The sequence below is a fragment of the Rhinoderma darwinii genome, chromosome 1 (assembly GCF_050947455.1).
Source record: "Rhinoderma darwinii isolate aRhiDar2 chromosome 1, aRhiDar2.hap1, whole genome shotgun sequence".
Lineage (NCBI taxonomy): Eukaryota > Metazoa > Chordata > Amphibia > Anura > Rhinodermatidae > Rhinoderma > Rhinoderma darwinii.
Genome location: NC_134687.1, coordinates 271,266,158 through 271,284,126, shown reverse-complemented (window position 1 = coordinate 271,284,126; position 17,969 = coordinate 271,266,158). Strand labels below are relative to the sequence as shown.

General features: G+C 44.6%; 1 protein-coding gene across 1 annotated transcript in view; it reads right to left on the bottom strand.

The window, feature by feature from the left end:
• Positions 1 to 17,969, bottom strand: part of LOC142741093 (disintegrin and metalloproteinase domain-containing protein 10-like) — a 115,732-nt gene that overhangs the window by 67,499 nt on the left and 30,264 nt on the right. The window contains exons 7-8 of the mRNA XM_075850492.1: positions 17,465 to 17,557; positions 16,583 to 16,751 (exon numbers count right to left, since the gene is read on the bottom strand). Coding sequence (XP_075706607.1) covers positions 16,583 to 16,751; positions 17,465 to 17,557 — 262 coding nt within the window. The remainder of the gene's footprint in view (positions 1 to 16,582; positions 16,752 to 17,464; positions 17,558 to 17,969) is intronic.

Genomic DNA, 17,969 nt, shown 5'->3' with positions numbered 1-17,969 from the left:
AGTTGAGAGCCTCTAACTAAACACATACAGTATGTCTCCCTATGAGACCCTGGGCCTACTACACAGTATCTCAAAATAAAACAGTTCATACTATCATGGTTGGGACTCCCACAGGTCCTGTAATGCCTGTCTTTCATAGTCACGGATCCATATGGGAAGGGCTCACAGTTTATTTATTCTCCCACATGACACCTAATTAGGCTCATCGGGCAGCCCAAAGCTTGAACGATCAGTTTTGAGTGGGAGCCCACCCATAACCCCCCACTCCAGCAACCAGGCCTAATTCCGTGTTTTGGACCTGAATCTCAGAGAAATGCCTCTTTGTGTGCTTTACATGCCCTAATTGTCTAAAATATGTCACTTCAGTGGCACAAATGTGCCACTTCAGCCGCTTCACTGCCACAATATAAATACACTGAACATTAATACCACCTGCCTAATATTGTGTAGTTTCCCTCGTGCCACCAAAATAGATCTGACCTATTGACTCCACAAGACCATTGAAGGTGTCCTGTGGTATCTGGAACATTAGCAGCAGATCCATTAAGTCTTGTAGGTTGCGAGTTGATGACTCCATGAATCAGATTTGTTTTCCAGCATATCCAACAGATTCTTGATTGGATTGAGATCTGGGGAATTTTGAGGCCAAGTCAAGACCTTGACCTCTTTGTCATGTTCTTCAAATAATTTCTAAAAAAAAAAATCAGCGTGGTAGGGCGCATTATCTTGCTGAAAGATGCCACTGCCATTCAGAAATACCTTTGCCATTAAGGAGTGTACTTGGCCTGCAAAAATATTTAGGTAAGTATTACATGTCAAAGTAACATCTACATGAATGACAGGACCAACAGTTTCCCAGCAGAACATTGGCCAGAGAATCACACTGTCTCTGCTGGCTTGCCTTCTTCCCAGTGCATCCTGGTGCCATTTAGTGCCCAGGTAAGCAATGAACACACCCAGCCGTCCACATGATGTAAAAGAAAACATAATTTATCAGACCAGTCGACCTTCTTCCATTGCTCCATGGTCCAGTTCTGATGATCACGGGCCCATTGTAGGTTCTTTAAGCGACGGACAAGGTTCGGCATAGGCACTCTAACTGGTCTGTGGCTACGCAGCCCCAAACGCAGCAAGCTGCGATATGACGTGTATTCTGACACCTCTCTATCATATCCAGAATTAACTTTTTCAGCAAATTGTGCTATAGTAGCTCTTCTGTGGGATCGGATCAGACAGGCTAGCTTTCACTCCCCACTAGCATAAATGGGTCTTTGGAGTCCATGATCCTGTCGCCAGTCCTTCCTTGGACCACTTTTGGTAGGAACTAACCAAAGCTTACTGGTAACACTCCACAAGACCTGTCGTTTTGAAGAAGCTCTGACCCAGTTGTACAGCTATCATAATTTGTCCCTTGTCAAAGTCTCTCAGATTCTTACGCTTGCCCATTTTTCCTGCTTTCAACACATCAAGAATATATTTATATTTTTATATGGGCACAATTGCTCTATGTTGTTATTGGTCCTTAACTCATAGTTTCTATATATGCTATGTGACTGTTATGATTGGAAAATCTTATATAAAAAATATTGGATAAAAAAAATAATTATATTTATATATTTTTTTATTAAATCAGGTTGTTTGTATTTATAATATGGATGAACAGACACTCCCCTTCTTAAAGGGCCAGCGTGCTCCAAATTCACCCATTTTACCCTGGTACTTAAAGTACCCTCCCCCATTACTCTTTGCCTGAGCAATTAGGTTCCATACTCTAGCTTGCTAGTTGTACTCTCCAGTGACTAATATTTGGATGAACTTAGATGTGATCTATAACAGCTGGATCCTGCCAGTCAGAGACACTCAGGACCCGCTGTCACTGAATCTGTCAGTCCCGCTGACCTAACGGATTCAGGATTCAGCACACGATACAGTAATAAAAATAAATTTAAAATATGCACAACACACTAAAAAACACAGTTTTAGTGAGAAAAAAAAGGCTTCAAAGGTTTACATAGGCCTTAAAAAATAAATATATAACATATAGGCATTCCCCGGGGTGAGTTCGTCCACAGTAATTATGGGAATTTGTAGGAAAAGGGAGGATTATGAAGGATTATCTTTTCGTGTATTGCAAGAATAGGTACAACACTACTACAGGATATGAAATGATGCTGCCAGTGTTGATAATCGCAGTAGCATCAGGTGCCAGCCTTGCCAGGGAACAAAGATTCAGGAACAACAAGGATACCAAAAGAGGGATCCAAAAATTTCCCGACAATAGTTTTTATTGGGTTTTTAAAAGTAATATATAGCAGTACATGATAAACATTGTATAAAGAAAATAGCAACATTGCTGTTGCATAGGAACATTCCTTGCCTAATATGCTACCTGTTATCAAAAAATAAACTCTGCAGGATGCAACCTCTGTGAGCTAGGAGCCTTTATACCAGTAATAACAAAATAATCAATTACCACACTGAATATCAATGATGTGCAAGTGTCGATATCAGCACCGCAGTGAATTACATACAATTACATAGAAGAGAGCAAATACCGAAAAGTAAAAGAAAAAAAAAGAAAAAAATTCTAAAGATGACTAGGCACCTCTATGCTCCTCCACTTTATAATGACAATAAATGAACAAACAATCTCTTCCACTACTCCAACATCCCAGGTCTCATGGAAGGCTCAATTTGAATAATTCCGGGTCCCAAGGGGCCCAACGTTACAAAATGTCCCCCTTTGCCGAAGTAAAGGCTGCATATTGAGACTCCATCCTAAAGGCAGTATTCTCAGAAGATCATATCTCCTGAAGAGAAGGGGCAGAGGGGCTTTCCAAGATCTAGCAGTTGCGCTTCTAGCAGCTAAAATTATGTGAGATCCTACAGTTCAGGCATATGGAGATAAAGACTGCACAGAGAGAAAACACAACGCCAAATCAGGGGACATAGGTATATTTGTTGACAAAAGCCTGTTAAGGGAGTCAAAAACTGTATACCAAAACGGCTGCAGGACAGGATATTGCCACCATGTGTGTAAGTATTTACCTTGAATGCCACATCCCCTCCAACATAAATCAGAATAGGCAGGATTAGCTCTCGCACTCCAAACCGGGGTTAAATGCCATCTGATTAATAATTTATGTGACAGTTCCCAAGGGTGAACACATTTTGTAATAGATTTGGTCCAATTAAATGCCACTAACCAATCCTCCTCCTTGTATACCCTCCCAAAATCTCGCTCCCAATCTCTGACATATTTAAACTTGATATCCTTATCACAATTAACAAGGGCACTATAAAAGCATGAAATGGCCATCATTTTGGATCTTTCTGAAGAAAAAGATATAAATGCCAGTCTAGGGAATCATGCAGTGGAAATGTCGATCTTTGAGACTGCATGTCTCACCTGTAGATATTTTAAAAAGTCAGCTCTAGGTAAATGAAATGTACTGGAAAGGGAGTCAAAGGAACATAGAATATTAAGAGCGTATAAATCCCCTATTTTACTAACACCTAAGGTCACCCAGTTAGTTATATCAATAGAAGGGATCATTGAGTTAAGGTAAAACAGAGGCATGCTATGGAGGGACACCAAATCTGAGTCCAAGCTATTAGCTACATATTTACTCCATGCTAAGGTCGTCGCTTTAATACTCAAATTCTGAGGCAAATGATGCAAGGGATTCGACATCCCTACAGTTTTTAATACCGAAACTGCTTTACAACCCATACAGTTTTCCTAAATCTGCACCCACGCCCAGTGGCGTAGCTATAAGGGTCGCAGCGGTCGCAATTGCGACCGGGGCCCGAAGACAGGGGGGCCCATGCCTCCCACATCACATCAATAAAAAGTTACTATAGTAACTCGGGCTGCGGGCCCCTGTTACTATAGTAACTGACATTACTTACCTTCCTGGTTCCGGAGCGCAGCGGAGGTCCTGACGTCACAGCGCTGTGAGCAGCGCATGACGTCACAACGCTATGCACCGCGCACAACAACGTGATCCCGGATAGAGTCAGGACAGAACTGCCGCCGCGGCTGAAGAGGAGGGTAAGATTAATATCCCTGTCTGCTGAAGCTGATTGGCGGGGTCCGACTCCCGAGAGCTGGCCAATCAGCTGTTTTGAAGGGGCCACAGAACTCGTACGAGAGCTGATTCCACTTCATTCCGGTCACTTGCTCACACTGTGAATCCGTGTCGGCAATTCACAGTGTGAGCGAGTAAGAGAAATGAAGGGGAAGCAGCTGTCGTACGAGTGCTGCGGCCCCTTCAAAACAGCTGATTGGCCGGCTCCCGGGAGACGAACCCCAACACATCAGCTATCGATGGCCCATCCTGAGGTAGGCCATCAATCTTTAGGGACTTGACAACCCCTTTAAGCCTACGATGTAGCAGGCTTAGAGGGCCCATGAGACAGGATCACAGATTGTGTGATGCTGTCTGCTGGGCCCTGTATCTAAGCCAATCACATGGTAGGCTTAGATACATGGCCCATGTGTGATCCTGTCTGATGGGCCCTGTATATAAGCCTACCACACGGTAGGTTTAGATACAGGGCCCCAGCACACAATAATCTTATACTGTATAAGATTACTGTCTGTTGGACCCTGTATCTAAGCCTAACACGTGTTACTAATTCTTTTTTGTGTGTTTTCTTACAGGTTCGGTTGTTGGACTACGTCAGATTGGAGGACTACTTCGAAGACGGCTTTTTTTATTATCAATAAAATAGTTAATGAGGGTTGTGTGTTTTTTTTTTATTTCAATAAAATATCTTTTCTATGTCTTTGTGGTTTTTTTTAAACTATATTACTACCACCTTAGTAATGGCTGCCGGCTGATTGACAGCATCCATTGCTAAGGCAGGGCTTAGTGTTAGCCGGTGCAGAGGCTAACACTAACCACCATTATTACCCCGGTACCCACCGCCACCACGGGTGCTAGGAAGAGCCGGGTATGATCCAGTACCTGACCATCTGTAGTGATGGTCGGTGACCGGGGCGGCCGCAGGCTGGTATTCCCAGGCAGAGACAGGCCAGAAACAGTGACCTTTCCCACCCTGGTGATGCTAGGCTGCTGGTGCTTTATTGTATCTGGCTGGTTATGAAAAATGGGGGGACCCCACGTCATTTAAAAAAGATAATGTAAAGGATCTGCCAGGCACAACCTCTGTGTATACGCCCATAGGTAATCAGTCTGCACCTGAGTCTATGTCTCTGAGACTGACTCCATCTTCCACCACTCAGGATGGTAGGTGTAACGTCTATGGCCACGGCCCGTCGATCGGTCGTTAACCCCGACGGCCGTGGCCATGGACAGTCTACCTGCCTGCAGCGTCATCCCCCAGTCAGGCGCCGGCACTCTCTTCCGGGTTCCGAGTGTCTCCGGCGGGTGCGCGCGCCCGCGCGTGCACGGCCATAAAGGGCCAGTGCGCGCGTTTTGCAAAAACTGCAATCTGGCCCAGGATGCCCTGGGCTATAAAAAGGGCTCTGCCCTCTTGCCCTTTGCCAGAGCGTTGTTAGTTTTCCCGTTGTTCGTCTTGCTTATGGTCTCAAAGTGTCTTCCAGCCTCCCAGTGTACCTTGCTCCTGTATTCTGTATCCCGTATCCTGTTTCCGTGCTACCTAGTGCTATTGCCGTGCTGCGCTACCTACCGTGCTGTGCTACAGTCTATGCTACCCTGCTACGCCTCACCGAACGACTTCCCACCGCCTGGCTCTGGACGTGTCCGCCTCGCCACTGCCTATGATTGCCTCAGGTACTCTCGCTGAACCATTGAACTGTTTATTTTCCGGTTTGGCCACTGCCATCCCCGCTACGCGGTACGGCCCAGTGGGTCCACACCCCACATTGTGACAGTAGGCTTAGGAGTGGGAGAGCCTATCGCAGCCTGGCCAGACGGAGCTAGCTCCCGCCCTCTGTCTATTTATACCTGCCTTTCCTGTTCCTCCTTTGCTTGTGATTCTTATCGTGTGGTTTCCTGGCCCAGCTGGCTTACTGACTACTCTCCTGCTCTGCGTTTGGTACCTCGTACACTCATGGTTTGACTCGGCTCGTTCACCACTCTTGTTGCTCACGGTGTTGCCGTGGGCAACTGCCCCATTTCCCTTAGCTTTGTGTACCCTTGTCTGTTTGTCTCGTGCACTTACTGAGCGTAGGGACCGCCGCCAAGTTGTACCCCGTCGCCTAGGGCGGGTCGTTGCAAGTAGGCAGGGACAGAGTGGCGGGTAGATTAGAGCTCACTTGTCCGTTTCCCTACCCCCATCATTACATAATCACAAGCCCATATACCTAGTCTACTCTGGTCCCTGACACTACTATGGACCCCCTTGAGAACCTGGCCCAGCAAATGCAGGGTCTCTCCCTACAGGTCCAGGCCCTGGCTCAGAGGGTCAACCAGCCTGACGCTACCATGGTAGTGCCCCTCACCTCACCTCTTGAACCCCAACTCAAGTTGCCTGACCGGTTCTCAGGGGACCGGAGGACTTTTCTCTCCTTTCGGGAGAGTTGTAGGCTCTACTTTCGCTTAAAGCCTCACTCCTCAGGTTCTGAGAGCCAGCTGGTGGGTATAATTATGTCCCAGCTCCAGGAAGGGCCCCAAGAGTGGGCCTTCTCCTTGGCACCTGACGCCCCTGAACTTTCCTCCGTTGATCGTTTCTTTTCTGCTCTCGGACTCATTTATGACGGGAATGACAGGACTGCCTTTGCCGAGAGTCAGCTGGTGACCTTACGTCAGGGTAAGAGACCTGTTGAGGAGTATTGTTCTGACTTTAGGAAGTGGTGCGTAGCTTCTCGGTGGAATGACCCTGCCTTAAGGTGCCAGTTTAGGTTGGGTCTGTCGAACGCCCTGAAAGACCTGCTAGTTAGCTATCCCTCTTCTGACTCCCTAGACCAGGTCATGGCTTTAGCGGTATGACTTGAACGACGTCTCAGGGAACGACAACTTGAACGTTTTTTTGTTTTCCCCTCTGACTCCCCCATGATGCCTCCCAAGGTCCCGTTGCTTCGCTCTTCCACGGAAGACTCGGAGGTACCTATGCAACTCGGGGCCTCCGTGTCCCCCCGACAACGTAGAGAGTTCCGCAGGAAGAATGGTCTCTGCTTCTATTGTGGGGATGACAAGCATCAAGTGAACACCTGTCCTAGGCGTAAGAATAAGCCGCCGGAAAACTTCCGCGCCTATGTGATCATCGGGGAGGTCACTTGGGCGCACAGGTATTTCCCGTAAATATGAAACGTAATAAAATCTTGCTTCCCTTTCAGGTCTCTTTTGGTGGTAGGTCTGCTACCGGCAGTGCCTTCGTGGATTCAGGGTCTTCTGCTAATATCATGTCTGTGGAATTTGCTATATCTCTAGCTATGCCTTTGATTGATTTGCCTAAACCTGTCCCAGTAGTGGGTATCGACTGCACTCCTCTTGCTAATGGTTATTTTACACAGCATACCCCTGTTTTTGAACTCCTTGTTGGCTCCATGTATTTGAAGCAGTGCTCTGTACTGTTGATGCAGGGATTATCGTCCGATTTGGTTTTAGGCCTTCCCTGGTTGCAGTTGCATAATCCCACGTTTGACTGGAATACTGGGGAGCTTACCAAATGGTGTAATGAATGCTTGACGTCATGTTTTTCTGTTAATTCTATTTCTCCCCCTGAGGAGGTGAACACGCTACCTGAGTTTGTTCAGGACTTCTCTAATGTTTTCTCTAAGGAGGCCTCCGAAGTGTTACCTCCTCATAGAGAATATGATTGCGCTATCGAATTGGTACCAGGAGCTAAGCTCCCTAAGGGTATGATATTTAATCTTTCTTGTCCCGAATGTGAAGCCATGAGAGAGTATATCCAGGAATGCCTGGCCAAGGGTTACATTCGCCCCTCTACTTCTCCGGTAGGTGCTGGCTTTTTCTTCGTAGGGAAGAAGGATGGTGGTCTTAGGCCATGCATTGACTACCGTAACTTGAATAAGGTCACTGTAAGGAACCAGTATCCCCTTCCTTTGATTCCTGATCTCTTTAATCAGGTTCAGGGGGCCCAATGGTTCTCTAAGTTTGATCTACGGGGGGCGTATAACCTTATCCGCATCAAAGAGGGGGATGAGTGGAAGACTGCGTTTAACACGCCCGAAGGTCATTTCGAATACCTCGTCATGCCCTTTGGGTTGTGTAATGCTCCTGCGGTCTTCCAGAATTTCATAAATGAGATTTTAAGAAATTACCTGGGGGTATTTCTTGTAGTGTACCTTGATGACATACTGGTGTTTTCCAAGGTCTTGTCCTCCCACATTGAGCATGTCAGGAAGGTGCTCCAGGTCCTTCGGGGAAAAAACTGCTTGCGAAAACCGAAAAATGTGTGTTTGGGGTACAGGAGATACCATTTTTGGGTCAAATCCTCACTCCTCATGAATTCCGCATGAACCCCGCCAAGGTCCAGGCTGTGGCGGAATGGGTCCAACCTGCCTCCCTGAAGGCGTTACAGTGTTTCTTGGGGTTCGCTAATTATTACAGGAGATTTATTGCTAACTTCTCGGTCATCGCTAAGCCTCTTACGGACCTCACTCGCAAAGGTGCTGATCTCCTCCACTGGCCTCTTGAGGCTGTCCAGGCTTTTGAGGTCCTTAAGAAGTGCTTTATCTCGGCCCCGGTGCTGGTTCAGCCCAACCAAATCGAGCCATTTATCGTGGAAGTTGACGCATCCGAGGTGGGAGTGGGGGCTGTCTTGTCCCAGGGTACCAGGCCCCTCACCCATCTCCGTCCCTGTGCCTACTTCTCCAGGAAGTTTTCGCCCACTGAGAGTAACTATGATATTGGCAACCGCGAACTCTTAGCCATTAAATGGGCATTTGAAGAGTGGTGCAACTTCCTGGAGGGGGCTAGGCACCAGGTAACGGTCCTTACCGACCACAAGAATCTGGTTTTCCTAGAATCTGCCCGGAGGCTAGACGCGAGACAAGCTCGATGGGCGCTATTTTTTACCAGATTCAACTTTTTGGTTACCTATGGTGCTGGGTCTAAAAATATTAAGGCCGATGCACTGTCGCGTAGCTTCATGGCCAGCCCTCCTTCGGAGGAAGATCCTGCTTGTATTTTGCTTCCTGGTATAATCATTTCTTCTATTGATTCTGATTTAGTCTCTGAAATGCGGCTGATCAAGGTTCAGCTCCCGGGAACCTTCCTGAGGACAAGCTGTTTGTTCCCCTGCAATTCCGGCTAAGGGTACTTAGGGAAAATCATGACTCCGCACTATCTGGTCATCCAGGCGTCCTGGGTACCAAACACCTCATTGCCAGAAACTATTGGTGGCCTGGGTTGCCTAAAGACGTTAAGGCCTACGTCGCCGTTTGTGAGGTTTGTGCTAGGTCCAAGACTCCCAGGTCCCGACCAGCGGGCTTACTACGTTCTTTGCCCATTCCCCAGAGACCTTGGACCCATATCTCCATGGATTTTATCACCGATTTGCCTCCATCTCAAGGCAAGTCGGTGGTGTGGGTTGTAGTAGAGCGCTTCAGTAAGATGTGCCACTTTGTGCCCCTCAAGAAACTACCCAATGCCAAGACGGTAGCTACCTTGGTTGTCAAACACATCCTGCGTCTCCATGGGGTCCCTGTCAATATTGTTTCGGACAGAGGGGTACAATTTGTTTCATTGTTTTGGAGAGCCTTCTGTAAAAAGTTGGAGATTGATCTGTCCTTCTCCTCTGCCTTCCATCCTGAAACTAATGGCCAAACTGAGAGGACTAATCAATCTCTAGAACAATATTTAAGGTGTTTTATCTCTGACTGTCAATATGATTGGGTCTCATTCAGTCCCCTTGCCGAATTTTCCCTTCAGTAACTCGTCAGGGGTCTCCCCCTTTTTCTGTAATTTTGGGTTTAATACACGGTTCTCCTCCGTTTCACCTGGTAGTTCCAACAATCCCGAGGTAGAGGTCGTTCATAGGGAACTGTGCACAGTCTGGGCCCAGGTTCAGAAGAACCTAGAGGCGTCCCAGAGCGTACAAAAAACTCAGGCTGATAGAAGACGTTCTGCTAACCCCTTGTTTATGGTCGGGGATCTGGTGTGGTTATCGTCTAGGAACTTGCGCCTTAAGGTCCCGTCCAAGAAGTTTGCTCCCCGGTTTATTGGGCCGTATAAGGTCATTGAAGTCCTCAATCCTGTCTCCTTCCGACTGGAGTTGCCCCCATCTTTTCGAATACACGACGTGTTTCATGCCTCCCTCCTTAAACGCTGCTCCCCGTCCTGGGCTCCCTCGAGGAAACCTCCTGTTCCCGTTCTCACCCCTGAGGGGGTGGAATTCGAGGTGGCCAAGATTGTGGACAGCAAGTTGGTCCAAGGCTCCCTCCAGTACCTGGTCCATTGGAGAGGATACGGGCCTGAGGAGAGGACTTGGGTACCCGCCCGGGATGTTCACGCTGGGGTATTGGTCAGGAAGTTCCACCTTCGTTTCCCCAATAAACCAGGTCCACTTAGAAAGGGTCCGGTGGCCCCTCATAAAAGGGGGGGTACTGTAAAGGATCTGCCAGGCACAACTTCTGTGTATACGCCCATAGGTAATCAGTCTGCACCTGAGTCTATGTCTCTGAGACTGACTCCATCTTCCACCACTCAGGATGGCAGGCTTAGGAGTGGGAGAGCCTATCGCAGCCTGGCCAGACGGAGCTAGCTCCCGCCCTCTGTCTATTTATACCTGCCTTTCCTGTTCCTCCTTTGCTTGTGATTCTTCTCGTGTGGTTTCCTGGCCCAGCTGGCTTACTGACTACTTTCCTGCTCTGCGTTTGGTACCTCGTACACTCATGCTTTGACTCGGCTCGTTCACCACTTTTGTTGCTCACGGTGTGGCCGTGGGCAACTGCCCCATTTCCCTTAGCTTTGTGTACCCTTGTCTGTTTGTCTCGTGCACTTACTGAGCGTAGGGACCGCCGCCCAGTTGTACCCCGTCGCCTAGGGCGGGTCGTAGCAAGTAGGCAGGGACAGAGTGGCGGGTAGATTAGGGCTCACTTGTCCGTTTCCCTACCCCCATCATTACAAATAAACTAAAAAATATTTGGAAAGAACGATGTGGGGTCCCCCCCAATTTTCATAACCAGCCAGATACAACACAGCAGCAGCAGCCTAGAATTACCAGGGTAGGAAGGGCCACTGTTTTTGGCCTTCCCCAGCCTAATACTACCAGCCTGCGGCTGCCCCGGTGCCTGACCGTCACTACAGTTGGTCGGGTACTGGTTCGTACCCGGCACTTCCCAGTACCCCTGGTTGCGGTGGGTACCGGGGTAATAATGGGGGTTAGTGATAGCCTCTGCACCTGCTAACATTAAGCCCCACCTTAGTAATGGAGGTTGTCAATCAGCCAGCGGCCATTACGAAGGCGGTAATAATAAAGTTTAAAAAAATACAAATAAAAAAAGAACCCCCATTAACCATTTTATTTTGAATAAAAAAACGCTGTAATTGAAGTAGTCCTCGTATCCGAAGTAGTCCAACAACCGAACTTGTAAAAAAACACAAACACACAAAAATAATTAGTAACACATAAAGAAGCAAAATTATTATTCTTACCTCTCCTGGGTTCAGCGCTGGAGCCGCAATATCAGCGAGCTGGGCCCTATATCTAATCCAATCATGTGTGATACTGTCTGCTGAGCCACTGTATCTAATCCTATCATGTGTGATACTGTCTGCTTAGCCAATGTATCTAATCCAATCATGTGTGATACTGTCTGCTGGGCCCTATATCTAATCCAATCATGTGTGATACTGTCTGCTGAGCTACTGTCTCTAATCCTATCATGTGTAATACTGACTGCTGAGCCACTGTATCTAATCCTATAATGTGTGATACTGTCTGCTGAGCTACTGTCTCTAATCCTATCATGTGTAATACTGACTGCTGAGCCACTGTATCTAATCCTATAATGTGTGATACTGTCTGCTGAGCTATGTATCTAATCCCATCATGTGTAATACTGTCTGCTGGGCTTTATATCTAATCCTATCATGAGTGATACTGTCTGCTGAGCCGTTGTATCTAATCCTATCATGTGTGATAATGTCTGCTGAGCTGTGTATCTAATCCCATCATGTGTGATACTGTCTGCTGAGCCAATGTATCTAAACCTATCCATAGCTGATAGGGTCGTAGTGCTATAGATATGCTGTCTCCTATACACACACATTTTTTTGGGGAGGACAAATATGTATTGGGGCTATTTCCCCTGACATTTTAAGTCCTTAGTGACGCCCCCGGCTGCTAGTGCAGCATTGTTGGGTCACTTAGGAGACCCAGCGATGCAGCTGAAAGCTGTGGACCGTCGGCCATGAGAAGTTTGCGGGGGGGGGGCAATAAGAACTTTTGCATCCGGGCCCATGAGCCTTTAGCTATGCCCCTGCCCACGCCTTATATGGCTGATTTGTCCACCAGTATTTTGTCTGATCTACTAGGGAAGCTAAATGATATGACTTCAGATCAGGAACACCCATCCCGCCTTGTTTTCAGTGCTTAATCATCACCCTATATTGGGTTCTAGAGCGTAAACTCGGCCAAATGTATGAGGAAACAATCCTCTGTAAACATTTTTAAAAAATTTAGCTGGGAGTGGTATGGCTATTGTACGAAAAAAATATAGTATGGTCGGCAGCACCTTCATCTTAAACACCGCTATTTTACCAGCCCATGAAAACTGTACTTTAGTATACGAACTTAATTGTTTAGGTACCAATAGCAGTAATGGCTTAAAATGTATGTGATAAAGAGCCGTACTTGGAGAAGTTAATTCAATACCCAAATATTTAATGGATTTAGAATTCTATTGAAAAGGGAATTCCTGCTCTTGTGCTAACCGAGACCCGGAGGAGATGCCCACATTTAATATCTGTGATTATTTATCATTAACTTTATAATAGGATACCGTACCAAAACGACTAAAAACTTCTTGTGCTGCTAGCAAGGATGTACGTGGGTTGGATAAAGTCAAAATAACTTAATTTTGTGTTCAATGTTACCAACCACCAGGCCCCGAATATTATCATCTACTCTAATGGCTTCTGCCAACGGCACCATGACCAGGGCAAAAATAAGCTGGGAAAGAGGGCAGCCCTGATGAGTACCATTAGAACTTGAGAAGGGTTGAGATAAGTAACCAGAGGAGAATACCCGTCCGGACAGGTTAGAGTATAAGGCCGTTAATTCTCCCAAGAAACCCAAATTTTTGTAGGACTGCATCTAAGTAGCCCCAATGGACTCTATTGAATGCCTTCTCCACATCCACAGCCAGGAGCAGAGAAGGCGTTCGAGCTATTTCCGCACATTGAATGAGATCCAGAATTCTACGTGTACCGTCAGAGGCCTGTCTATGCACTACATAACCCACTTGGTCAGGGTGACTAATAGTTTGGAGAATTTGGAAGAGCCTATTTGCCACCACCTTAGCATATAATTCCACGTCTGTATTCAACAAGGAAATCAGACGGAAATTCGCTGGTGTATCTGGATCTTTGCCGCGTTTAGGAAGTGTGATAATTGTCGCTGTAAGCATTTCTGAAGGGAATTCCTTGTTTTCGGCCGCTCTATTAAAAAGAACCGCCAAGTGTGGAGCTAGAATGGTGGCAAATTTTTTATAATATCCATTCGAAAAGCCATAAGGGCTTGGTGATTTACCCAATTTAAGAGACTGAATGGCTTGCAGAACTTCCTCCAAAGTGAACGGGGCAGACAAATGCTCCAACTGTGAAGAAGAAATTCCCGGAAGTTGTAGATTATCTAAGAATCATTGAATAGCAAGGGAAGAAGGCTGTATAATTTGAGTATCATCTTTGAGATTATATAATCTACCATAATACTCCCTAAAATGAGCCACAATCTCCACCGGATGAATTATTTTTTACCCCGAGCTAGATTTAATGAAAGCGATCCATTGCCTAGCTTGTCTAGATATCAGTTGTTTGGCCAGGAATTTGCTAGGTTTATTAGTGTATGCATAAAAATTCAATTTATATCTATGCAGTATATGCTCATACGCATTCAATAAGACAAGTCGGAGTTCATCGCGTAGAGCTCGAAGTTCCATAGAAACCGTTCTAAAAGAAAACTTTTTATTTAATAAGTCCGCAATCTTAGAAATAAGTCGAGAGGATTCTATATTACGTGTTTTTTTAAATATATGCAGCAGTTTGCAAGAACAACCCTCTCATGTAGGCTTTATGTGCCCCCACACTGAAAAGATATTTGGAGTGGAATGCAAATTAAATTAAAAATAGTCTTGGAGGCTAATGGCAAAATAAGGCCTATGACCAGAATAATGAAGGACTGTATCATTTAAACGCCATAAAAAAGTCAAAGGCCCCTGAATAGAATCTGATATGTCCAGTGAGATAGGTGCGTGATCTGACCATGTAATCAGACCAATTTTGGCATTAGAAGCTTTACAGAGGTCATGCCTACCCACTAAAAACATATCTATTCTAGCATAAGTAGAATGCCTCGTAGAGAAAAATGTATAGTCCCTCTCAGAACCATGTAAACATCTCCAGACATCCAAAAAGCCCTCCCTGACAGTCAAACCGTGAATAGAGGAAGAACATCTAGTAGAACCCGAAGAGTCAAGCTCATGAAACATAATGTCATTGAAATCTCCCCCAATTAGGGCAAGGCCTTCTGTCACTTTTTTTTATCTTGGCGAACATCTTGGCTACAAACTCATTTTGCTGTGAGTTTGGAGCATAGACATTAACCAAAATAAACCTTACTTGATTACGTTCACAAATCAGAATAAGATATCTTCCCTGCCTATCCGGGATAGAACGCACTAAGGAAAATGCTACATTAGTGGAAATAGCGATTAAAACACCCCTTTTTTTTTACTGCACATAGAAGCCAAATACACATGTGGGAAGCTAGCATGGGTACATCTAGGAGTCTTCTCATTATGAAAATGGGTCTCTTGAACAAACAAAACATCACATTTCAATAATAATGCCTCTTTCCACATAAGGTCTGGAAACAGCAGAATAGAAGCATATGGGTCAGGCTATGAGCCCATTTTGCGTGCAGCTTGCAACAAGCGGTCCTTAATATGATAAATATGCACTCTCGCTAACACATCTCGAGGGGCATTTTCTGGTGCAGTGTTCGCTTTAGGAATACTATGTCCACGATCTATAACAAACTCCACAATAGCAGCCATAGGGAGCAAGATTTTAAACAGGTTTCGCAAGAACACCATTATATCAGGAGGTTGAACATCCTCAGGAATTCCCCGAGATTTTATGTTATTTCTACGTGATCTGTCCTCTGAATCAGCAATCTTGTCCATAAGCCATTTTATATCATCCTCCGCAGCAATATGAGCATCTACAAGCTCATTGTGAGCAATGGAGTAATCACTCATTTTACATTATAGGTGTGAAGTGCGGTTACCCAATTCATCAACATCCATTCAAAGCCTCTGTATGAGTTTCCCCATATCAGAACAAAGATTTATTTGCAGGGAAAGCAGCATGCCTTTCAAAGCCACTTCAGTGACTGAATTCTCAGAGAGGGAAAGTCTGTTCAGGTCCCATTCTGTAACAGGCATAGAGGCATTAATAAGGGTGTTATCCCCTGATTCGGCCGTGTGCGTGCTTATTTTATAAGAGCCCTTGGATGAAGGAGAGGCATGTGGTGTTGAAGGAACCCCCCGTTTGTTGCTGTCCTTAGCTCCATTTGCATGCGGCGAGACATTGCTACGACTGGGAGACGAGCAGCACGAAGAAAGGGCCTCCTCTCTATCATGCTCAGCTCTATCATGCTCGACAGACGCCAGAGAAGAGTGTTGTCCGGCGCTATCTTGTGGGGACAAAGCCAAGGAGTAGAAGTCAATAAGACGGCGCGGCCCTGTCTTATCGCCATGTCTCCAAGCCATAACTCCACTCCCAAACGTTCGGTAAGCGTTTTCGGTCGGTTAACAGGTTGCGGATCGTGGTCGTAGATCGCTGCTATGTGCTGCTAAAAATGGGCCAACAACGGAGCTCGCCTACATTGCGGCCATTCAGGAACGCGGCCAAACTCCAAAAATGAACACCTTCCAGGCGCAGACTTCCAGAGCAAACACGGAGGAAGAATAATTGTTATTTATTAATTAAACATATGTCTCAAAAAACAATGTGTTAAGTACAAGAGACAGTTACTTTAGTTTATTTTTGGATTATTTTTGGATTGCTCATTTGGTATCCTTGTTGTTCCTGCAGAGGTAAGCATCCATTATTGATTGCTAGAACAAAGAGTATTCAGTATCATTTTAAATCACATGCTTGTTCATCTTGTAGTCTCAATGACATGTCATGAGATAGTAAAATGTGTTCAAAGTTGCATACGCACATCAAGATCCCCTCAAAATAGATGTGTTTTTTTTAAGAATAATGATGTGACATGAGCAATATATTACAATTTTGTCACAGTCAAATTTATCAGCTATACCCAGAAATATATATGAAAGGTAACATGTACATTCATGTACAGTTAAATAACTGATTTGATTTTCTATTCTGCATTTAAACCGTAAATTTTACATTAAGTGTCTTGCAAATGAACATTCCCCTAATTTTGACATTACCTTCTTTTCCAGTCCAAGCAAGTCCAAGGATCCCATTGTAATCCCTATTTGTCAGCAAGTATGAGAGGCAAACATTGTTCCAGTTGGATCTGGAGTGTAACATTAGAAGTTTTTCCGGTCCTATATAAGCTGAATACATAGGATTATTTGGCTGCTCCTCCTGAATTATCTGAAAGTGGATAAAAATAAATGCACAGGTAAGATATATTCAAATAACTACAATAGTTTTAAAAAAACACCATGTGTTTCACATGTTTTTAATGGAATTTTTACATGTATTTTTGGTGCCTTTTTTTATTTAGCCGACAGGCATTTTTCCTGGTGTTTTTGAAGTCCTAAAGAGAGGCCTATGGAAAAAAAACACTTGAATAAACACCAAACCTCGAGCATGATGCATTAAAAGAAACAATAAAATGCCACTGACCACCCAAATCCTACAAAAAAAGCCACAAACCAAAATGCTGTGTACGTAGGCTTTCTCATATTTCCCTATAGATTATAAGGTAACATCTGGCTGCAGACTTTTTGAGTAGTAAAAAAGCATTTAAAAAGAACGCAGCAAAGTCGACCACGAAAACGCAAAATAAATACTGTGCGTGAATTCAGTCCAAAGTATACAAAATCAAACAATTTAACTATCCATGTTTATTCTAGTATCGATATCATCGCTACAAAGTATGGTATTTAGGAATGCACGGATTTAGATTAATCATAAAATATAGTTTTATTGTTAATCCTTGATGTTTTTGTGCATTTGCACTTTATATATAGTAAATTTTGTACAAATTAGTACAATAATCAATGAAATTATTTTCTGGTTATACATTAAACTCTGTGTGACAAAACACAAACATAACTACATACTCATCAATACATACTTACATTTAACACCTTTACTTTAAAGTTAATATGTTTGATGCCATTAAAGTTTACTTGTTCATATATTGCATTTACTGATCTCATGTATCCAGCAATCTACAAAGAACATAGAAATGTATAGTATGTTAAAACATTTACAAGACACAATGAAGAACTAGACATCACTGGGAAGTGCAGCTGGGAACCTTCCCTAGGCCAAGCATACTATTAACTATATGAATTAAAATCTTTTTGGACCCATTTCTAGATTGTAACAATGAGTCTTTGCAGGTCAGTTTAATTTCAGAACATCATGTGGATTATAAACAATGTTGCTGTCAAAAATAAATGTATTTCATATCAGTTGAATTTACATTAACTCTATTAAAGTGTATGGTATTATGACCATGGCTGACCTATAGCAATGGCTATTGTAGATAACACAAATGTAAGTTATCGGTACATAACCAATCTAGGGGCATATACAGCATAGAGAAAGGCCACACCAATGTAACACTATCTGGCTCAA